The sequence below is a fragment of the Littorina saxatilis genome, linkage group LG12, assembly GCF_037325665.1.
Source record: "Littorina saxatilis isolate snail1 linkage group LG12, US_GU_Lsax_2.0, whole genome shotgun sequence".
Lineage (NCBI taxonomy): Eukaryota > Metazoa > Mollusca > Gastropoda > Littorinimorpha > Littorinidae > Littorina > Littorina saxatilis.
In genome coordinates, this window is record NC_090256.1 from 59,479,442 (window position 1) to 59,503,556 (window position 24,115).

Below are 24,115 nucleotides of genomic sequence, written 5' to 3' on the forward strand. Positions count from 1 at the left end.
TTTTTAAATTGATTTGGACAATTTAATTTTGATAATAATTTTTATATATTTAATTTTCAGAGCTTGTTTTTAATCCGAATATAACATATTTATATGTTTTTGGAATCAGCAAATGATGGAGAATAAGATAAACGTAAATTTGGATCGTTTTATAAATTTTTATTTTTTTTTTACAATTTTCAGATTTTTAATGACCAAAGTCATTAATTAATTTTTAAGCCACCAAGCTGAAATGCAATACCGAAGTCCGGGCTTCGTCGAAGATTACTTGACCAAAATTTCAACCAATTTGGTTGAAAAATGAGGGCGTGACAGTGCCGCCTCAACTTTCACGAAAAGCCGGATATGACGTCATCAAAGACATTTATCAAAAAAATGAAAAAAACGTATGGGGATTTCATACCCAGGAACTCTCATGTCAAATTTCATAAAGATCGGTCCAGTAGTTTAGTCTGAATCGCTCTACACACACACAGACACACACACACACGCACGCACATACACCACGACCCTCGTTTCGATTCCCCCTCGATGTTAAAATATTTAGTCAAAACTTGACTAAATATAAAAAGGAAGAAATCCAAAATTTTAATAATAAATTTTCATTTAATTAATATACTTACCCAACTCACATATAGCAATTAACTCTAGTTCAGTGCTGGTAACGCTGTACACGTTCCCCTTGGTAACAAGGGAGACCACCCTAAAAAAGAGTGATCCATCCCATAATATCAGACCGATGTCCGGTCCAACATCCGTATGCGTGCGCATACGCCGCCATTTGTATCATTCGAACGAAGCCCAACTCACTACTTTTTTAGAACCCAATACCACCACAGCGGGGAGGCGGGAGGGTTTAAACGATGTGAGTTGGGTAAGTATATTAATTAAATGAAAATTTATTATTAAAATTTTGGATTAAATTACATATTATTACCCAACTCACATATAGCAGATTGCTACTATAGGTGGCGGGTATATAGCGAAAATTAAGATATTAGAACCTGTCCTGCGACTACCACAACAGGTAACGCGGAACTGCCGTCCTGTAACAAGACGCCTCTGAGGTAGAAGTTAATAAAAACCTCCTCAGACCGCCAGTAAGCCGACTCCAGTACTTCAGCCAAAAAGGCCCGACCGGAGGACTGCCAAAGAGGAGGCCCATGCCCTTGCCTCAAACGTTCTAGCTATAGAGAAAGGCAAAACTGCCCTAACATCTCCAGACTGTGATTGTCAACAGGTAAACCTCTGTGTGATCAACATGGAGACTCACTTGGTTAAAGTCCCTTTCGCAATATCCTTACACCTGCTGTGTTAAGCGATATCATAAAAGCTTCTGACTTTCTGACCAATTGCCGAGTCCGTGACAGGTACCTTCTGAGCGTCCTCACCGGACAAATAACCACATCAAGCTCCCCAGGAGCAAGAATCCAGTGTAGCAGTCCATCTAGGTAAGGTTGACTACAAAACGTCATACCTCTACCAGAGTAGATAGACCTTCTTCCCTCCATAACTCAGTGTTTAACGTCGTTTTCAACCGTTCAAGGTTAAACCACGACGGAGATGAAAGATAAGGCAAATGCCCTTTGATTCAATGATCTAACAAGATCCGTGAAAGACAGAAAAATCCTCGAAACTCGAAATGTTAAACTGGCTAAACGTGACTCTAAAGGAACCAAACTCATGCTTCAAGAAAAGAAAGTGCAATTGGAAGCTGGTTGCCCCCATTACCGCTTAAATGCTGAGGTTCAATCACGACCGAGATGAAAGATAAGGAAAGTGACCTTTGATCCACTAATCTAACAAGATCCGTGCGAGTCAGAAAAATCTTCGAACCTCGAAAAGTTTAATTGGCTAAACGCGACTCTCACTTCATGAATTGAGAATGCAATTCGAAGCTGGTTTTCCCTATTTTCCGCTCAAATGCCAGAAAATTTCAAAGAAAACCCACAAGTCATAGATCAGTCTTTCTTAAAAGAGCTGTCTTTATTCAAAATAGCCAGAAAGCACGCTTACTCCCACTTCTCACAGAAGCTACTAGAGTAAGCTTAGCCGTTATCCGTGATAAATCGCCAGGCTAGCCTTGAAAAAAAAAAAAAAGGGTAAAGCCAAGCTGCACCAAGCCGTAACAACGTGACCGAAATCTCATAAAGTCTTAAATAAGACATGGAAGACAAAACGGAAACCCAAAAAGAAAGGTGGATAGCCACCTGCAATAAACAGAAAGAAGAGGAGTTCTTTCCGTAAGAAAAAAGCACTTTGAACCAAGCCAGTCAAAGTGGCAAGTGAACAAAAACCCTATAGAGACTCTGAACCAAATCCAGAGTCGAGGCGGAAGCCCCTGAGAATTTCAAGGATACCCCTACAGTAGACATCCGTGTAAATCGAATGTGAGAAAGCAAAGATGCCTTCTTGCCAGCCTTAAGAGGTCTGGGAACCAAGATTGCAAAGACCCGTCTGTGAGACCAAAAGGTCGCCGAACAGATCTATGAAAGAGCCCTGTGAAAGCGAGGGTATCGAGCCAAAGCTAAAATAGACAACAGCCAGCCTGAAGCTTTTCGTTTGGAAACAAACAAACCGCCAAGGCCTGCCTAACGCTTTCCCTTTTACCATGAGCTTCTCTTAGAAGGAAAAACCCCGCGTGCATAGCAGCGGATTCAAAGAGATAACTTTCAAACGAGAAAGAGATTAAAGTCACGCCAAAAGAACAAAACTTTGAAGGCAGAGGCTTACTCCTAGGTAAAAGACGGCAAAGCAACATCCTTTGCATCTGCGTCCTGTAGGACCACAAAGATAGCCATACAGAACGTAACCGCCCAGGCGAGAGAAAATAAAAACAAGTACAAAAGAGCCCATCAAAAAGAAAAGATGAGACAATCTACCCGAGCTAGGAGACCTTGATCTTACAGACAGTTTCTCCTTGCTATCAAAAAACCCAATGGATGTTTGCCAAACCCGAGGGCGGTTCCGTAGAACGCAAAAAGAGAACCTAAGTTCTTAGGCTTGGCGTTAACCGAAGCCTACAGAAAGCGCTCCGTGAGTGACACGCTACTTGAGCGTGCAACACAAGCCAAAGCACCCTCGCCACAGGTCACGCGTTGTCCACCAAGGAAGAGCCAAGTGGTGACAAAGAAGACTCGCTTGTGAAAACTTCCACAAGCACAAAGGATCCCGACGGAGGATCTAAGGGCTTGACACTCAAAGATTCTCCTCGGAAAGCTCAAAACAACTACGAACTGCCGCGAACAGCGACACAGTAAGTAAGAGCCTCCCTCCTGTTCAAAAGCATTATAATGATCATCGAAATGATGAGACCCAGTCACCCATCCCGATAAGGCTAAACTTGCCAACATCGGAAAATTTTCGAAAAAACAGAAAATTTCAAACGCCAGAATTCCATGACCAGATCTCCATCCACCTGTCCCAAGCCAGCTGGAAGACTGGAAGGGGAAGTGGTTCCAGCCTGTATAACAGCAAAGGAACCGCAGTAACGGAACCGGAAGCCAAAAGCTGAAAAGTGCCGACGACCAACGCAGTGTTAACAGTAGAAGGCTGTCCCATCCTGTAACCGGAAGATGCAGCCGCAAAAGCGGAAGCGAAACCGGCCGTGGATAAGTAAACATGAGAACCAACCGGTTGTATAGAAACACACCGGAAGATTCCATAGAACCTCGACCCATTACAGCTGCGAGCGCCACTGCCCTTGCTAACTTGAAATGGAACCTGAATACAGTGCTAATCGTTAATGCGGAAGCACCTACATCTGAACAGCCGTCAAGCACAACCGTGCAATCCGGAAGCTGCCTTCCTGTTTGACTCAAATTATCCAACAAGGAACCAGCCTTACTGCTCGCTTCCTGCCCCCCAGGAGGAAGCGGAAGTCAAAACTACAAGAAATATGCCATCTTCAGGGCAATGAACGACGATTCCCGGCCGCGGAAGTGAACCTACTGTTCCTCCGAACTCCGGAAGTCGTCGAACAAAGGCAGGGGTGGACGAGGCAAAAATATTCCTCAGCCACCCCTTCCTGTCAAGTCCTAAATGCCGTTTATCACTGCGCACCTCACTGCGCTGGACACCTTGAACGGCAAGTTAAGCTGGGTGACATCCACCACCGTGGACACCTCTCCAAACATCACCTTCCTACTCGGTATCAAAGTTAGGAAGGTGACCCCCAGAGAGACTCGCATGGCCAATCCAAGAATCACCCAGCCCAACAACTTCCTGCCCCCAGGGCGGAAGCTTACGTTGCCCAGCCACGAAAATGCGTGCTACATTCCTCGCGCGAACGTACACCACTTTCACCGGAGAACCCGGCTACACGTGGCCATATGCCAACTCCAGGGCAATGGACAACGATCCCCGAAAGCTGAAGAGAACATCCTGTTCCTCCGAACTTCCAGAAGTCGGAACCGGAAAGAGGTGGAGTCAGTTACGCCCTGCTCTCAACCACCCCTTCCGGTCAAAACTTAAATGCCGTTTTCCGCCGACCACGTCACTGCGCTGGACAACTTGAACGGCAAGTTAAGCTGGGTGTCATCCATCCCATGAACGCACCCTCGTTAACCTTCCTGCTCGCCATCGTAGTCAGGTAGGTGACCCTAGAATGACACCCATGGTCAGCCCCAGAGTCACCAATAACTTAAATGCCATTTCCGTTAGCCCACGTCACTGCGCTGGACAACTAAAACGGCAAGAAAGCTGGGTGTCGTTAGCCTTCCTGCTCGCCATCGAGTCAGGTAGGCCACCGCGGCCTATTCAGTCACACCGCCCTGCTGGAAACCAGACGCAGGAGGTTGACCTACAGACGGACACCCGCGGTCCGTCTCTCAAGGCTGGGAATCCTCTACCACTGAGGCATCCCCGTCATCCGCCCTAACCTACGACTCGAGATCAAGCTCAGAGCCAGAAGGCAGAACATCAGACAGTTTATCGTCGGCAGAACCGACCACTTCCTGCCCCCAGGGCGGAAGAGGACTAAAACGGTCCCCGATATTCTCATAAAGAGACGTACGGAGGCGTTCGTCCTTTCGCTGCTCATAAGAACTCTCACGACATCCATCGCCAGAGAGAGCCCCCTGAGCTCGCACACCGGCAAGCGGTGTAGACATACCTTGTACTGGTGTCACATTCGGGAGAGACACCAAGTCGGTACCCCCATCCTGCGAAGCATGGACATCCGCCCGAGTCACAGTCGCCGAAGGCTTAGCGGAAGTCGAAGCCGGAACTGCAGGCGACCGCCGGATCTTGGCTAAGGAAAAAACATCAGAAACACCCGACGGAAGCGCACACAATTCCTCCCGAGTGGAAGATAATCCAGACGCTAATGACGAAAACTTGAGAGCTCAGCGTCAACAAGAAAGAAGCAACGTCGGCTGGCGCTAACCCAGGGCAGCCAGGCGAAACAGAAGCAGAAGAAGCTACACCAGAACGACTACTCTTGTCAGAAAGTAAACAAGTCTGACCGGAAGATTGTTCGTACGTCTGCTAACACGGGAGACTTAACAGAAGTTGACTCAGATGACACAGACGCGGACTTCCCTGCGCCCTTATCTCTCCTTGAGCTTCTTTTCGGAGGCGTAACGTCAGCTACCTGCCTCGAACTAGGCTTCCGTTTAGCGCTATCAACAAGCGAAGCCTCCGCCATAGCAAACAACTCACGAAAAATTTCACAGAAAACAATTTCAGAAAAATTTCACAAGTACACACGAGCGACGAAAACGTCGCTAAAGTTACAACAAAAACGGAAAGATCTCACCACACAGCATAGGTACAGGTGTAAAGTAAAGGCGGCGACCAAGGGGAGAAGCCAAAGCAAAAGACTCTGGCGAAAAGCTGAAGACAGCAGGAGCGTACATCAGGAGCGTCCTACCCAGTTGAACCGCTGAGAGAGAATGATACAAATGGCGGCGTATGCGCACGCATACGGATGTTGGACCGGACATCGGTCTGATATTATGGGATGGATCACTCTTTTTAGGGTGGTCTCCCTTGTTACCAAGGGGAACGCGTACAGCGTTACCAGCACTGAACTAGAGTTAATTGCTATATGTGAGTTGGGTAATAATATGTAATTTAATTTTGTTTCAAATCTTATCACTACCCAAAAGAGCTAACAAAAGTCCATGAAAAAAACAGGATTGTGGGTTTCAATAAGTTCAAAATGACCAATGCTTGACTGACTGATTAGTCATTTCCCACATCTGTGTCACTGTGATATAAGTTCAATATCACTTCTATAATCGCTAATACTTTTTATTACAATTTCAATGCACTATATGGCTATTTGACCAATCAGGACTGATTCTAGGTGACCCGCTAAATATGTTAAAGCAGTCAGGTCGGGACCCTTTTTGTTTATCACGATAACAATAAACAAGAAGTACAAAATTTTAATTAACAATAGCAGCGAAATTTATTCCAAAGAATGACACCTGCTGGCTCATGATATCCATTTTCTGGACATATCTGTTATCATTTGCTAACAGTCAGCATATAAGAAATAACTCATAATATTTCTACAAGTTGTGAGCTTCAATGCTATTCCAACTAACCTTGCCAGTCAGAGAGCGTAAAGCTTGTTCTTTCTTTTGCAAATCCTCTTTGGCAGAGGCCAGCGTGTGTGCAAGGGTGGCATCTGTGCGCCACAATGCGCTGAAAATGCAAAATCAAAGAGGTCAATACATGACTCATATACTTTGGAACTAGCAATACTGGCACGATATCGTGAAATTGTAAAAATGCCTAAAATTATGCCCCCCCACGAAATAGTGTTTTTAAAACATTTTTTTTTTTTATTCAATACCATGTAATCTAGACATCTCAAGAACAATCTTAGGAGCTATGAACAAGCCCAAAATCTGCCAAATCAAAAGAACTAGTATAATCTAATGTAATCAGAGAATGCAGAGGCATACGCATCTCGACTTCTCTTTTGGATCAAAATTATTTTAGGATGAATAAAATTAAAATCAAACATGAACTTACTTGCGCTCATTTTGCAGGGCATCTTTCTGTCCACGCAGCTCATCAAAGTCTTTGTTGGCTCTGCCGATAAGCTCGCTGTGCTTCTCTAGGTTTTCTTGGGTGGTCTGTCAGAAAAAAAGATAAAATCATACAGGTCAAATAACCAAAGGGAAAATAAGTGCTCTATAAGCATACGACATGTGTAATGGAGTAAGCGGGAGTTATATGGAACCTTTCTCCTGGCACCTAAGAGAATAACAAGCATTGAAATGAACAAGCGACTTTCATATAGATTTGATCACTTTAAAAAAATATATATATGTCAAAAACTAGCATGTCAGCCCTTCACCTACCAGTATAAAAATTCTTCAGGCAAAAGGTTCAAGAAATAATCATGAATGTTTCGTACAGTGCAGCCTCCTAATATCAACCCCCTTCCAGTCATGACACCTAGTTTTACAAATAATTGTCTGGGTATGGATGCCTCTCATACTGTAACTGACTTCCAAATAGTCATTAGTGTGACCTACCACTCTCTCGCCAGCAACTGAGAGTCAAACATTTTGTTTCAAGTAATTGATTAAATGTTCCGTGAATCGAACCAGTTTTTCTTATTATTTATGCCTGGTCAAGTCGTAATTTTGAAACAATAGCAGTATGTCTGTCTCTTGTGGTTTTTGAACAAGCTCTGGGTCAAATATATCTGTACTGTCATCAAGGAGTAGGAGAAGCTATAACAACACTCACCTCAATGGTTGCTTTCAGCTGAGCCACTTTGTTCTCGTCTTGTCCGCTACCTTCTTCTAATATTTGAATCTGTGGAGAGCAACGCAGAGAAAATTCATTGCATGTGTAAAACAATTTTGGAAACTGATGAGAAATAGGAAAGCTTTAAAATAAACTCATTGAAAAGCAAAATGTTTCCAGGAATATCTTGTGGTTTCTTAGACACATTCATTTAGTCCTGAGATCATGAAACGGTCAGTAACCATCAAGAAGATTTCACAAGGACACTTAACACAACTATCAATTTCATTCCAGCAACAGCCATTTTAAGAAAACAAATTACCTGGTCTTCTTTGTCTTTGATAGCTTTGTTCAAAGACCGCAGTTCTTTTTTAATCCAAGTATCACGGTCTGCTCGAGATGTAAAGTGGCTCCCTCTTCCCTGTTTAGCGTACAGGTCTTTTCTTTTCTGTTCCGCTGCTTGCAAACTAAAATCACACAAAGAAAACAGAACATTGAGCAAAACATTTCAGGAATCAATCAGTAACCCAGCAGCATGTGGAAAACAAGCAGACAAGGTATAATAGGCATATGAACCAATAATTTTCATGAACAAAAAAAGAATACAACAAGAGGCGAAGCCTTCAAGGCTCACGTAAGAAATCGACAAACAGTAACACAAACTCAATCACTCCGTCACACATACACACACACACACACACACAGTAAGCATAGGTGACACTGTGCAAGAAAGCGAGACACTAGATCTAGATCTAGCCTACTTAAGCCTGTCCTTAATTGAGCCCGTAGTCGACTACACGAAGCTTCGCAAAGTCTTAATACCAAAAACCCGCAGCTACGGCGTGGTACTTTGACCCCAACATCGCTTCTCAAGTTTTGACATGCGAAGCTTCGCCGTAGCTCGCAACGAAGTTTGTTTGTTTTTTGTAAGAAGAGTGCTTTTTGATTCAAGATGGACGACGAAATCAGACTCAATACCATAGTGAAGAATGCACTTATCGACTTTGGTCGATATCGACTAACCTCCTACCTGTATTATTTCATACTGCGATGCATTGACATGTCGAATGAAACTCGAAATCCCAGCGCTCACGCCAACTGGTCCCGGCCGTGCTCAGTCAACGAAATAGAACACATACAATTAACTTACGTCATCATCAAGTACGTAAAGTACAATTTGTGACGTAAAGTACTCAGAAAGAAGCACACCACGCGCTGGTCGAGACTACGTGCACGCGCTTTCTGACTAATAAGATTTGAGACGCCAAGACATGAAAAGATAACTCTCTTTTCCGCCATAGTGCCTTCCAACTAGTCTCGGCCCGCTCAAAATAATGAGCCAAAATGACCGAAACTTTCAGTAATTCCTTCGCGTGACGTCTAACCCTCTTACGCCATAATGTGACATCTTCAAATGACGAAATGTTAAAGTTTCTACCACAGACATACACATGCACACACGCACACACACACACACACGCACAGACAGACAAAGTTACGATCGCATAGGCTACACTTACGTGAGCCAAAAATAATTCAGTCACAGGGAAAAACACACACACACACACAAACTCAAGCACACAGTTACAATCAACAAGTTAACCTTCATGTGGGTAAATAACAACACAGTGAGTCTAAACATAACCAGGGATGTTGCTACAAATTCATACCTATAGGACAAATGTCCTGAGTTCTTCAGCATCAATAGGACATTTGACCGCTTTCAGAAAGTGTAATAGGACATTATGAATTTGCGCCAAACAGCTTATAACACACTCCATGGAATTGTTCCAAAGTCATGCACCCACACACACGCACACACACACACACCCACGCGCGCGCGCTGTAGAACACACACATAATATAGTAAATACATCAACACAGTGTGCGTATAATGTTGTATTTGTTTAGTTTCAAAGAAACCACAAAAAAGAAACCAACATGAACAACTTCAGAGCTCTTACTTTGATTAAATACAACATGATTTGGATAAAAGTTGAAAAACAAAATGATCGGTTTGATCTAATGCTGATCTTTTGCAGGCTTTAGTTTTTTTCAGCGGCATAATTCAGTGCTTCGTCTCGTATCGAAAACAAAAGCAGACTACAAATTTAGTCAGTTGGAGTTGTCTCCCGTACTCCTGTAGCATGCACTGATCTAAAAAGAATCCACTATTTTTTAGATCAGTGCGCTGCACCGAGACGGTTATACCCAAATGGCGCATACCGCAAACGGTTCGGGAATTCCCGACAAAAGAAAAGATCCGCACGCGGCACTGACAACTTCAGTGTCAGCTGAACACGAGAGCGTTCGGTCTTTTAGAAGTTTTGTATCTTGAAATGAAAATTCCATATCATGTAGCTTACCGAAACTACAGGATATACGAGATGCGCATGCCGGAAGTCGCCATATCACGTATGTTTCGGTCGGGCCGTCAAGACGCGTTTTTTGAATGCTCACAAGTAAGTCTCGTTATCCGTCAAATCCGCGCTTTTCTTTTAACGATTTGACTTTGTCAAATTCAATCGTTGAATTACAGACCCTGTAAAGACGGTGCATCGTAATATTTTTTGCGTTGCATATTGTTTTCTCAGCGAAAACCGTGACACGACCGACTTGGTGTCGTGCAGATAGCATGGCGGACTCCGCTGATGAAGAAATATTACTACGCGAGGAGACAGGGGAATGCTCTAAATCGAAATTCGAGGCTGTCACAATACCAATCGATGATTGGAATTTCATGAAAGATCAGAATGCTAGAATTCTAAAAAGACTTGATAAACAGGACAAGAAAAGAAAAAGACTCAGCTCCGCATCGGACTCTGACTCTGAGAGTTCAGATTGCGCGACTCTCGCACGCGGGCAAAAAACAGCCAAAACTAAAAGAACCGATCAGCGTTCTTTTTCCAAAGACGAGACGTCTAGTCTTGTGGAAGATGATTTAGAAATGTTAATCTCCTCTCAGTCTCACACAACGAAGCAGGTTGACACAACCGTGCTTGACGATATTGAACAAGAGTTTGAACCTGACACTGATGTTGGGCCTCCCATCTTAGAAAAACTAGCGAAAGTGCTTGGAACAATGGGAAAAGGAAAAATGGACGATGAAAGAATGAACACGAAGTTTGATAAACACAAAAGACCACAAAATTGTGAGACTCTCATAGTTCCTAGGGTCAATCCAGAAATCTGGAGCGTGTTAGATCACAGCACAAAATCTGCAGATCTAAAACTTCAGCGTACGCAAAAGTGTCTGCTGAAAGCAACTTATGCACTGGCTAACACAGCAGATAAGTGTGTAAAAAGCGAAATGCAACACATGAAAGATCTCGTGAGAGATATCTCAGATGCAGTAAGTCTAAACCTCAAAACTGTCCATGAAATGTCAATGGAACGCAGATCAAAGATTTTGAACTCGCCGACGGTAAACAAAAAGTATCGCAAATTGACGTCAGACGACATTCCCATTACAGAACACCTGTTTGGTGATGATCTCAAATCTGTCCTCACGGCAATCGACTCGACTGCTAAACTGGGAGCTAATTTTGCACTGTCTACGAAAGGTAGAAAGTTTTTCCCCAAGTTTGATTCCCCAAAAAACGGGGGATGGGTGGACAGGCGTCGTGGGACGCAGGGCCAGCGCCAATGGACACCGAGAGCGGGACGTGGCCGAGGTCAGAGATACCGGACCAGGTGGCCACAGAGGACCACAACACAGGCTTTCCAAGCATAACACCAGAGGTGGGTGAAAAACACAATAATTGTGCACCGTGTTTCGAAGCAGGCAGACTGAAATATTTTGTGAAAGAATGGCAACAACTGACCTCTGACCCCTTTATTATTCAAATGATACAAGGAGTAAAAATTCCTATTTCTAACTCGGCCACATTACCTAGTTCTGTGATACCTAAAAATCAGGTACAGGGAAACTTGTGGAATAAAGTTGATCAAGAAATACGGAAACTTTCTGTCATGAAAGTGATTGTTAAGTCAGAACATGAAGAAGGAGAGATTATCTCTCCTATTTTCTTGGTCCAAAAACCTGACGGTTCATACAGAATGATATTGAATCTAAAAGAATTCAACGAGTCTGTGGAGTATGAACATTTTAAAATGGAAAATTTGTCTTCTGCTACAAGTATGATGAAAGAAGGATGTTATATGGCATCTGTTGATCTTCGTCACGCCTATTACTCAGTACCAGTTCATTCAGATTTCAAAAAATTTCTGAAGTTTCAGTGGAGAGGTCAGTTGTATGTTTACACATGTTTTCCGAATGGATTGGCGAACTGTCCAAGATACTTCACTAAACTTCTGAAGCCTGTGTATGCTTTTTTGAGAGCACAAGGTTTTCTCTCTGCCTCCTTTATTGATGATTGTTACCTGCAAGGCCAGTCAATTGAAGAGTGCAAAAAGAACATTCTGTCAACTGTCAACCTTTTTCAGAAGCTGGGGTTTACAATTCATGATGGAAAATCAGTCCTTGTTCCAACTCAAAAACTGAAGTATCTTGGTTTCATCCTCGACTCAAAGAAAATGACTGTTACATTGTCAGAGGATAAGATAAACAAGATCAAATCAGCTTGTCTTGGTTTAATGCAGAAGAAAGTTTTTTCTGTACGAGAACTGGCACAGGTGATTGGAAAGCTTGTGGCAGCTTTTCCAGGGGTAAAATGGGGACCACTCCACTATAGACAGCTTGAGAGGTTGAAGACCAAAGCTTTGAAAGTGAATGCTGGCAATTTTGATGCCATTATGAGTATGACAAAGAAAGCAAAGAGAGATCTTGAATGGTGGATTGCCAATGTGACCACAAGCTATTACCCACTCAAAGTGAAACCGCCTTCCCTGGAAATGAAAACTGACGCTTCTACATCTGGTGGATGGGGAGCAGTTTGTGATACAAAATCAACTGGGGGAAGGTGGAATGAGCAAGAAAAAGACATGCACATAAATGCACTTGAACTGTTAGCCATTAAATATGGACTGCGGTGCTTTGAAAAAGACGTCACTGGTAGACATATAAAACTCATGTGTGACAATGTGTGTGCTGTAACCTATGTCAAGAATATGGGTGGTTCTCGCTCAAGAGAGTGTAATGAAATAGCAAAGCAGATTTGGATCTGGTGCAGAAACAGAGATATAGAGTTGACAATAACCTATATTCCTGGAAAACTGAACATTGAGGCTGATAGAAAATCAAGACAATTCAATGACAGAACAGAATGGATGTTAAACCCAAAAATCTTTGAAAAGCTGTTTTTGAAGTTTTCACAGCCTCATATTGATTTGTTTGCATCTAGGCTAAATTGCCAAATCAAACCATTTATTTCTTGGGGCCCAGATCCAGACTCCATTGCTGTGGATGCTTTTACTGTAAACTGGAGCGTGTGGGATAATGTTTATGCATTTCCCCCTTTCAGTTTGATCCAGAAAACTCTCTGCAAACTGGAAGCAGACCAAGCCGAGGGTATGTTCATCATTCCCCACTGGCCAACAGCAGTGTGGTTTCCCCAAATGCTGAATCTTCTGATACAGCAGCCTGTTCGCTTACCTCAGGGAAAGACAACTCTGCAACTGCCGCACTCAGAGGCAGCCCATCCTCTTCATCACAAACTGCAACTACTCGCAGTTCAATTATCAGGCAAGCCGTCCAAGCACAAGGATTTCATGGCAGAACATGTGACATTGTGTGTGCATCGTGGAGAGAGTCAACGAAAAGACAATATGCATCATATCTTGCGCGCTGGCAATTGTTTTGTTCTACAAGAAACAGTAATCCCTTTCATCCAACTGTAGGATTGGTACTGACTTTCCTCACTGAACTTTTTGAAGAGGGGCTTGGCTACAGTGCCATCAATACTGCACGTAGTGCAATTTCTACTGTCATGCATTATGACCAAGAAAGGTCGATAGGTACGCACCCAAAGGTGACAAGGTTCATGAAGGGTGTATTTGAAATGAGAACACCTTTACCAAGATACAAGGCAACATGGGATGTGTCAGTGTTATTAGAACATTTCAAAAGGAAAGAACACAATTCAAAATTGTCTTTGAAAGAGTTGACAAAGAAACTTTGTGCTCTGCTTTTGATAACAACTGCGCAGAGGGTCCAAACCATTCATTTTGTTAAGCTTAGCTGTCTTCAGTTTCATGAGACAGGATGCACTATTCAGGTGGTTGACAAGTTAAAGCATACAAGACCTGGACATCACCAACAAGCCCTCGAATTACACAAATACACAGATCTAAAATTGTGTGTTGTAAACTGTTTACTTGAATATATCAAGCGTACAACAGAGTTGAGGAAAAACAATGACCAACTGTTGCTTTGTTACGTACGGCCGTTTGGGCCTGCAAGTAAAGACACTGTTTCAAGGTGGTTGAAAGATGTCCTCGCTGACGCTGATATTTGTAAATTCACGTCACACAGTTTCAGGGGAGCGTCAGCATCTGCTATGTTGAATAGTGGTTTTTCTATTGATGACATTTTAAAGTCGGCTGGATGGTCAAATGCGAAAACTTTCTTCAAATTTTATAAGCGACCTGTAGAAAATGAGCAGCAAACTAGGCGAGGAGAAAAGAATTCTCTTTTGAATTATTTCGCTTACAAGAAAAACTGAACTCATTGGTTGTGTTAACTCAGTGAAGCTGAAATCCAAACGATGGTAGATAACCTTTGGATGTTTGTGGTTTGAAATGCAAGTGAAATGCTATGCATAGATCATGTTTGGTAATGGTATGGATATACCAGTTGCCAATATTAATCATGTTTGGTTGTGACTAGATCTAGTAAGTCATTGAGAGAAGGAAAACAAGATGTTTTTCAAAACTTTTTATTTGGTTGAATTGTTTCCAAGTATTCTAGTGATTTAATCAAGTGATATCTTGAAAAACTAAATGTTCTGTCACATTTGTTTGAAAAAATTATTTTGTCTGAATCAGACATATTTGTTATGTTGCCGGTGAGCTCTTGAAGAACATGTTTAAAGAAAATAAACATTAACTCACGCAGGGCGACAACTCATATGATGTGTTAACAATTGTATGTGTGAACAATCAATGCTATTTTGTGAAACCAACTTTGAAATCTCGTATATCCTGTAGTTTCGGTAAGCTACATGATATGGAATTACAAACATAAACGAGAACTTACCCAGTAAGTCGAAGTTTGTGTAGAATTCCATGAGTGTAGTTTATAGAAACGGAGGGATATATGCCCTCCCGTACAGCTATTATGCCCTTCCCAATTAACTGGTTTGCAGATAATGCAAAATAGTGTCAGCAGTATAGATCTGCTAAGGGAGACAATTACTTTTCAAGAAAAAACATTTAATTGTTTTGGTTACACAAAATGTATTAGATCAATCAAGGGTCGTTCCTTAATTGATCTGAGCGTTAAAGTATGGCGACTTCCGGCATGCGCATCTCATATATCCCTCCGTTTCTATAAACTACACTCATGGAATTCTACACAAACTTCGACTTACTGGGTAAGTTCTCGTTTATGTTTGTAATTAACGAATATCGCGCTGTCCGAAGGAATGGAGTACATATCGGACAATAACCACGCTCAGGCTAAAACGATAGGACATCAGACCGACATGCGGCAATGTGAATCGGACATTTGGGGATTTTCATCGTTATTTGTCCGATGTCCGACGCCTAACGACATCCCTGCATAACTAAAAGTTATATTTTGGGCAGACAAAAGCATATTACTTACGCTGCAGAGAGTCCCTCCTCCTGTTCTTTTCTTTGTTCATAGTTCTCGGTGACAGCCTCCAGCTGTTCCTGAGTCTGTGCTATTCTGTCGTTTACTTTCTGCAGTTCTGTCTCAGCCTTTTTCTGTAACATTGAGAAGACAATGAATTCCTATTTTGACAACTTACCCACTGCATATCAAAAGCATTCAGTAAAATGTGATGTATGTGCCTCTAACAGAACAAAGCTGACAAAGCATGGAACCTAAGTTAGAGAAAAATGAAAGCAAAGCAAAAGATAGACAGTGCACCAACAGGTCTTTACAGGACGAAAACCATTCGTTCAGTGACGTATTCCCGTGTTCTATCTCACGTGACCCATTCCTCTCGGAATTGTGGGAGATAAAAATGACAGTGACTGATGACAATTTATCAACATACTTTCTGGTATTTATCACAAATGTAGCAGAGATCTCTTTAAAAAAAAACAATTATTTACAAAAGATGCATAGCAGTGGAGAGTAACATTTGTGAAGGGTCTCTGGTGAGCTTACTAACTACCAAACTACTGAACATAAAAAGGTTATAATCAAATGTTCGAAAACTCTTCTGCGTGAAAGATCGCACACAGACCAAAATATCAACTCCTGAAATAACAGAGAAATTACATTCAGTGTGAGATGTAACTCACTCGCACACTCTAGAATTAGTTTAGAAATGGGGAAAGCTTTGAACACCAACAGACTAATTGGCACAATATTACTTTCTTTACCAGCTACATCCAGAATTAGCCCCTTGGAAGTGATACCAAAAGAACAGTGAACATTTGACCGCCTAATGACAAACCTCACAGGGGGGGGGGGGGGGGGGGGGGGGGGGGCTCAATAGGAAGATAGGAAGAGAACCTCTTTACCTTCATGTTCTGGTTTCCTTCCATCTCATCCTCCACGTCTTTAATGCTGAGTTCCAGCTTGGCTTTCTTCTTAGTTAGGTCGTGGTTCTCTGACCCTAGCGAGTCTCTTTCCTCCAGCAAAGCCTGGATGCGTTGTTTCAGTTCCTTTAGTTCCTTGTTCAGCGCCTTTTAACAAGACAGTAAAAATATCAAGCACCGATTCATTACTAAAATAAAAGTGACAGCACCTGAAAACAGGGCAATAAAACGATAAGCACCGATTTGCTGTAGAATTTTGGTTTTTTTTCTACCTGCATACATGAAAAGTATTTCTTTGACTACAAACAGGTGTTCCATAGGTTCTTTTATACAAGCATAATAACTAAACCACACAACCTCACACACAAAAACTCGTTGATTGAAAAGTAATGCAAATACTTTTTTTTTTTATCAGTGAAGACACTGAAAAAGCTAGTCCATCTACCTTCTTACACATAAACATCCTTTCAATAACATCTTTAATGACTCGCTCATCTCAGTCAATGAAGACAGACCAAGCCCCACCACACTTGAGGACAAAGTACATAGGTCTGTGAAAAGATCACAGAAGACTTCCAATACCAACCTAATCTTGAGAGCTGATCTCTAAATATATATGACAGGCGAACATGAAGAAGGTGACAGACCTGCACACAGCATCACAATAGCTTACCTTGACTTTGTCATTAGCAATCTGCTGTTGATCTCTCATCTGTTTGGATTGTTCTCCACTGTTGTCACGCTTCTCTTGTAGCTGAAAGCAAAACCAAAAGATGTAAGGTTTTTTCTCTCAGTTTTTAGGCCCTTTTTCTTCTGCGTTCATGGACTGAAGAACCCATGTACACCCGTTTTTGTTTTTTAGGACGAGTGGGGTTTTATATGTATGACCATGTGAACCCCGCCATTGAGGCAGCAATACCTCAATTTCGGGGGGATTTTGGCACAATATTTTCATCATCTGAAATCTGAATTCAGTCTAACTCTGAAACTTGCCTATTATCTGACAGTCCAATGCCCTGGGATAAAACAATTACCATTTTAATTTCTGTGTAACCCAGTACAATCACAAAAGTAAACAGAACCCTTCACAAAGCTGGTTTCATAACAAAGCAAGATAAGCAATCTCATATAAGATTCAGCTTCTATTGCGACTTGTTCAGAGTGCTAATGTTACACAGAGACAAAACAGGATACACATAAAACTGACCTCATCCAGTTTTCTCCGAGTGTCCTTCAGTTCATGGTCATGGATTGTGTATTCTAGCGATCTGAAAAAGACAGTTGCATTTATAAACATTTTTGTTTGTTGTACAAACACACTCATACACACATTAAAAAAGTTCAAAACAAACAAGTTGTGAGCTGAATAAAAATGCATTTGGTAAATTTACTTCAACCAAAAATTATCAAGTTAATGCTTTTATTGCAAAAGAGATAGATACTCCATGTTCTTTCTCATAAGCTGACAAAACTATGAGGCATGGATGGCTACCATAACAATTAAATTGTGTTGCTCACCAAGTGGATGTAAAAAATAAATATCTGTAGATGTGCAACATACTTCCTTACAACACCGTTCTAAACACACTGCTGACAACATGAGTAACAGACAATGGGAGCTCAAAAGATCACGCATGGCCTGGAGCGAGGACTAAAGCAGAGTACTAAAAGGTTTCATAACTTGATCTAACTCCGTCCCAAAACGCAAGCGAGTCATATTATTTCTACCTGCGCAAATCATCCCACTTATGGCAAGAGTTGTGATAGGATGAACCATTTGATAAAATTCACAAGAAACACTGTTTCGATGTCGTCATAGAACTCATTTTCGACAGCTTTTCACAGTAGACGGCCAAAACTGATTATCTTTATTAGAAAAAAAAAAGTGATTGTATTTGTACCTGGTATGGATAGAATGTTAAATCATGTATTGTCCATCGTATTTTAGAGAATATTTTTCATGGAGAATGATTTATTAAGTCTAAAGCACAAAAACATCCAAATCGCCAAGAACCCAGTTACGACAAAATTCCAGGACGACAACGGTTTGTCTTGGCACAAAAAGCGATGAAGTCATGATTTCTACCTGCGCATCTTATCCCACTTCTGATACTCCTTCAGCTCCTCTTTCTCGGACTCCAGCGTGTTCAGGCGCTCCTCAATGTACTTCAAAAGGTCGTTGATCTTTTCCCTTTTGCCCTCTGCAGAGACAAAACAATATTTTATGTAAAAAAGGGAAATTCATCAGAATTATCATCTTGGGCCCACGTTCATACTTTGCACACAAGAATGTGCGTAACAGTGTGTGAGTGAGTGTGTGTTTGTATATGTATGTGTGTGCGCGTGTGTGTGTGCGAACCTTTGTACTTGTATACTGTATGAGTTGATAAGCACAAAAATGAAACCTGTGTGCTAGCACACATGCCAAACCCCATGAAATAAATGTGAAACAAGCAATGCGCTTGTCATAAGTTGTGAGAGACAATAAGCACTGAAACACCCTGTGTCTGAAAACTCCTCCGCGCGGAGGAGTTTTGCAGCCAGCGCAGTAAAGATAAAGAGGGAACATTTTCTCGGCTCGCGCGGCAGCAAGCAGGATGTCGCTAGACTGTAAAATGAAAGCTTCTGTGTGTGCACACATATTAACTGTTTTAAACAAGCAACAGAACTGCAACAAGACACTGATGTAATCACCTGTCTCCCTCAAGATTCCTTTGCTCTCTTCTCTGCGTTCATCATACACTTTGGTGCCAGCCACTTCTCGCAGGAGCTTGAGGCGCTGAGAGTCTGGTGCTGTTGCCATTTGGTTGATCTGAAATCAGTCAATCATGTTCTCATTTACTAGCTGCAGTCAAACTTGGATTAGCAACAAGACAGCAATGCACTTTTTTGTGTGCAAATCCTTGTATGAAAACACATTTTCTTATCTCTCTCTATGCCAAGCACACACGCATAGCTTCAAAAATCAACAATATAAGTTTTTATATCATCCAGCATCCTTCGAAGATGTAGTAAGACTGCCCATATGGTGATTGAAAACAGATGTACACGAAACCTTCCCATTTGGATGAGTAACCTTCTCTGTACCAAGTGGCCAAAAGTGTGGTAAGCACTGGTACACTTAGCAATAACAACATATCATCTAGGAAATAACATTACAATTTACAGTGAAGTCAGTCTCACCTTTCCCTGCTTCACAATGTAATAGGGATTGCTTCTTGAGAAACCGGCACTCTCAAGTAGGTTCATGACGTCAGTTTTCCTGTTCACCAGAGAGAATGACAACATTATATATAAAGTTTCAAAAATAAACTTTGATTTAATTAATATACTTACCAACTCACATAGATAGCAATAACTTCGTTTGGTTGCTAAGACATTGACGCACTCTTACATGGTAACATGGGGAGATAACTCTAAAACAAAAACCACATGCCATATAAGGCATGGTCCATAGTGGTTACCTCCCCTACCGGTGTACCGCGCATGCGCAGGATGTATACCAGTGACACTCATTCCGTCCTGAAACATATTTGTTATACCCCTTTATACAATTTGCGGGGCAGGCTGGGAGGGAATTCAATATGTGAGTTGGTAAGTATATTAATTAAATCAAAGTTTATTTTGAAACTTTACATTAAATTACATATTCTTACCCAACTCACATAAATAGATTGCTAATTTAGGTGGTGGGAAAATATTCACAGTCAATATCTTGTAAGTACTTGTCCTGCAGCGACTACAGCTGGCAGACCATGTGTACTATAATAGCGGGTACTTAAAATATCCCGCAGATAGAAACTCATGACTACGTCCTTGGATCTAATTTCTAAACGGATCAGTGCGAGTCAGAAAAGTTTTCAAAACTCGAAATATTCAATTGGTTAAATATGGCTCCAGTGGAGCCAAAATATTGCTAAGTGGTTTGAATTGCATTATCGGAGCTGGTTTCTCAGGATTCTGCTTACTTGCCAGAAATTTTTAACGAAACCTAAGAGCCATAGATCAGTCTTTCTCCAAAGAGATGTCTATAGCAAAACCAGACAGAAAATGCACTTACTCCCACTTCTCTCAGAAGCTAGTAGAGTAAGCATGACCGCTTGCCGTGTTAGATTAGCAAGGCTAATTTTTATAACGGATCAAAGAATCCGATCTCAAATGCTCCAAAACTAGGAGCAAATCCCAAGCCAGTCTCCGACTGGAGATTTGTTTTCAGCCAACCGAAGAGAGGCTCCCTTAATCACGCTGGCGATAATGCCCCCAAATGAAATATTGCGACCTAGCTGTTTCAGTGTAACTGATATCGCGTATCGTCTTACTTCAAAGACGTGGGAGAAAATTCAGAAAGCCAGGATAGGTGGTTCGCCACCTGCAATGAACGGAGAGAAGTGAAGTTCTTTCCGTTAACATTACGCCATTTGGTTCAAGCCAGTCAATGTGACACGTAAAACGAAGACGTTGAACCCCCATGGAATCTCTGAACCAAATCCAGAGTTGAGGCAGAAGCCCCTGAGCGTCTCAATGATTCCCATACAGTAGCCACCCGTGTGGCTTGAGTGTAAAACAAGAAGGGCAAAGCCCATACGACTCACATGCTTTACACATTTTTCCTACCAAAATACATGTGACCTTGACCCAAGGTCAAGGTCATCCAAGGTCATGCAACACAAAGCTGTTAATTCAAGACATAGGAAGTACAATGGTGCTTATTGGCTCTTTCTACCATGAGATATGGTCACTTTTAGTGGTTCACTACCTTATTTTGGTCACATTTCATAAGGGTCAAAGTGACCTTGACCTTGATCATATGTGACCAAATGTGTCTCATGATGAAAGCATAACATGTGCCCCACATAATTTTTAAGTTTGAAACAGTTATCTTCCATAGTTCAGGGTCAAGGTCACTTCAAAATATGTATACAATCCAACTTTGAAGAGCTCCTGTGACCTTGACCTTGAAGCAAGGTAAACCAAACTGGTATCAAAAGATGGGGCTTACTTTGCCCTATATATCATATATAGGTGAGGTATTCAATCTCAAAAACTTCAGAGAAAATGTGAAAAATGTGAAAAATAGCTGTTTTTTAGGCAACATTTATGGCCCCTGCGACCTTGACCTTGAAGCAAGGTCAAGATGCTATGTATGTTTTTTGGGGCCTTGTCATCATACACCATCTTGCCAAATTTGGTACTGATAGACTGAATAGTGTCCAAGAAATATCCAACGTTAAAGTTTTCCGGACGGACGGACGGACGGACGACTCGGGTGAGTACATAGACTCACTTTTGCTTCGCATGTGAGTCAAAAAACCGGTGCCCTCTTGCCAGCCTTAGAAGGCCTGGAAACCAAGATTGAATGGGCCCATACAGTGCGACCGGCAGGCCGCTCAAAGTAAAATCGAGAGTATTGATCTTCCATGCTTCGGGGTCCGGGAACGGGGAGACGAACATCGGCAGAAGGCGATAGTACCGAGTGGCAAATAATTCTATCAGCGGCTTCTCCAAATTCGCCTGAAGGCGTAGAAGCGCGTGGTGAGATAGAGTCCATTCTGTGTGGACATTCTTGGCCGACCGACTTAGAGAGTCGGCCAATTCATAGAAGATCCCAGGAAGGTACTTCGCTGCTAATAAGATCTCGTGGTGGTAACACCACATCAGAATCTCGCATGCTCGATGTGGCAGCGATAGGGAGCGAGAGGCCCCCCTGCTTGTTGAGATAAAACGCCACTGACTGAAGCTCTGAGTTAAATAAAATGTTGCCACTTCCGATCTGTTTTGTGTATCAAAATGTGGAAGTAAACATTCGTTCGATCTATGGAAGTGACCCAATAGGAAGGCCCCAGTGCCTCCCAAAATAAAATGAGAGTCCTAATCCCCACCAGCCGCTGTGTAGTGGTAAAACACAAAGGCGGGAAGAAGGGTGATGCAGAGCACAAAAACTCCAGTTGATATAACTGCCAAGAGTGTGAGTGAAAGCGTGCTTTTGTCTGCACACCGACCCCCACCGCTAACCTGCCCCGAGGGGGGAGAGGGGTGGGTATTTGGCACAGCGCCCAAGGAGAGAGCATGGAGATAAAAAGCCAAAGCTGAGACCGGCTAGCCTAGTGCTTTCCTTTTGATAACAAGACAAAGCCGAGGCCTGCCGTGCGCTTTCCTTTGCTGTGAGCTTCTCTTTGTTAGAGAAGAGTCCATGTTTGCATAGAGGCGAAAACAAAAAGAGAACCTTCGAACAAGGAAGAGATTAAAGTCTCGCCAACAGAACCATACTGTCGGCCGAGGCCTTCTCCCAGGCGAACAGCAAAGCTACATCCTTTGTATATGCGTCCCGACAGAACACAAAGGTATCCAGTGAGGACGTAACCGCACAAGGGAGAGAACGAATCAAAGTCTTGGTCAAAGACAATAATTATAAAGAAGTGCGGCCACAATCTTCCACAGCCAGGAGATCCTTGTTCTTGCAAACAGACAGTTTCTCCTTGCTATAAACATCCCGATGGATGTTCGTCAAGTCCGGTGTAACCGGGAGCGGTTCCGTAGTTAGAACAAAAGAATAACCTAAGTTCTTAGGCTTGGTGTAACCGAGGCCTACGGATAGCGCTCAGCGGGTGATGCGCTACTTGCGCGGGTGACGCAAGTTAAGGCAACACCGCAGCAGGTGCTTCGCCGAGCGCTGCCCACAAAGGAAGTGGTGGCAGAGGAGAATCATTTGAGAAAACTTCCACAAGTTCAAATGCCACCGAGGGAGGATCTAAGAACTTAAAGTTCGAAGATTTTCCCGAGAAGGCTCAAATCAGCAAAGCTGAAGGTGGAGCCAGAACCCAATCAGGACGTAACCGCACGAGAGAGAGAGAGCGAATCAGCTTCTCAGTCAAAGACGATAACTCCAAAGAAGAGCGGCTGCATTCTTCCACAGCAATGAGATTCTTTTCCTAACAAACGGAAAGTTTCTCCTTGCTATAACCATATTGCCGAATGCTTGCCAAGTCCGGTGTAACCGGAAGTGGTACCATAGGCAAGGCAAAGGAAGTGATCAAGCTCTTAGAATTGGCAGTAAGCCGAAGCTTCCGGTTAGTGCTCACTAAGAAATGAGCTACTAGTCCAAGTGACGCAAGCCACGGCAAAGCCGAAGCAGGAGCTTCCCCATGTGCTGCCAGCAAAGGCAGAGGTGGGGGAGAAACATTGTTTGAGAAAACTTTTGCAAGTTGAAAAGCCACCGAAGGAGACTCTAAAAACTTAAAGTTCGCAGATTGTTCCTGCGAAGGAGCAAAATCAGCCAAAGCTGATGGTGGAGGAACGGCAGATGACGATGCTACCGCTACCCCTTCAGGGAAATAGTGCGTAGTAACCTCTGCTGCTAGTGCAAACAAAGATGGCAGCTTAGCCGGAAGTCGAAAAGGGGAATTCCCATCCGCCTCAAAAGCTTCATCTTCCATATCCTCATCATCCTGTTCAGTAGTATCCTAACGATCGTCGAAAGAATGAGAACCGGAAACCAATCCCGCCAAGGCAACATCTGCCGAAACCGGAAAAGGTTGGGAAAAAGAAAAATTCCCGGAAGCCGGAACTCCATGAACGGATCCCCCCATCCACCTGCCTCATGTCAGCTAAAAGACTGAAAGAGGAAGTGGATGCAGCCTGTGTAACAGCCCCGGAACCGGAAACCGAAGGCTGATGGATGCCAACTACCAACACAGAAGTGTTATCGGCGGAAGGCAATACCATCCTGCCACCGGAAGCCGGAGCCGCAGAAGCGGAACCAGCAGTGGAT

At 42.7% G+C, this 24,115-nt stretch overlaps 1 protein-coding gene and 1 long non-coding RNA gene across 2 annotated transcripts in view; one reads left to right on the forward strand and one right to left on the reverse strand.

The window, feature by feature from the left end:
* Positions 1-24,115, reverse strand: part of LOC138982402 (structural maintenance of chromosomes protein 3-like) — a 54,491-nt gene that overhangs the window by 22,696 nt on the left and 7,680 nt on the right. Inside the window, exons 6-16 of the mRNA XM_070355672.1 lie at positions 19,531-19,609; positions 19,042-19,159; positions 18,434-18,548; positions 17,555-17,615; positions 17,021-17,101; positions 16,330-16,494; positions 15,440-15,561; positions 8,036-8,180; positions 7,714-7,782; positions 6,988-7,091; positions 6,555-6,654 (exon numbers count right to left, since the gene is read on the reverse strand). Coding sequence (XP_070211773.1) covers positions 6,555-6,654; positions 6,988-7,091; positions 7,714-7,782; positions 8,036-8,180; positions 15,440-15,561; positions 16,330-16,494; positions 17,021-17,101; positions 17,555-17,615; positions 18,434-18,548; positions 19,042-19,159; positions 19,531-19,609 — 1,159 coding nt within the window. The remainder of the gene's footprint in view (positions 1-6,554; positions 6,655-6,987; positions 7,092-7,713; positions 7,783-8,035; positions 8,181-15,439; positions 15,562-16,329; positions 16,495-17,020; positions 17,102-17,554; positions 17,616-18,433; positions 18,549-19,041; positions 19,160-19,530; positions 19,610-24,115) is intronic.
* Positions 11,146-14,740, forward strand: LOC138982403 (uncharacterized). Its single transcript, XR_011460861.1, has 2 exons — positions 11,146-11,454; positions 13,137-14,740. It is a non-coding gene; the product is annotated as an uncharacterized lncRNA (long non-coding RNA).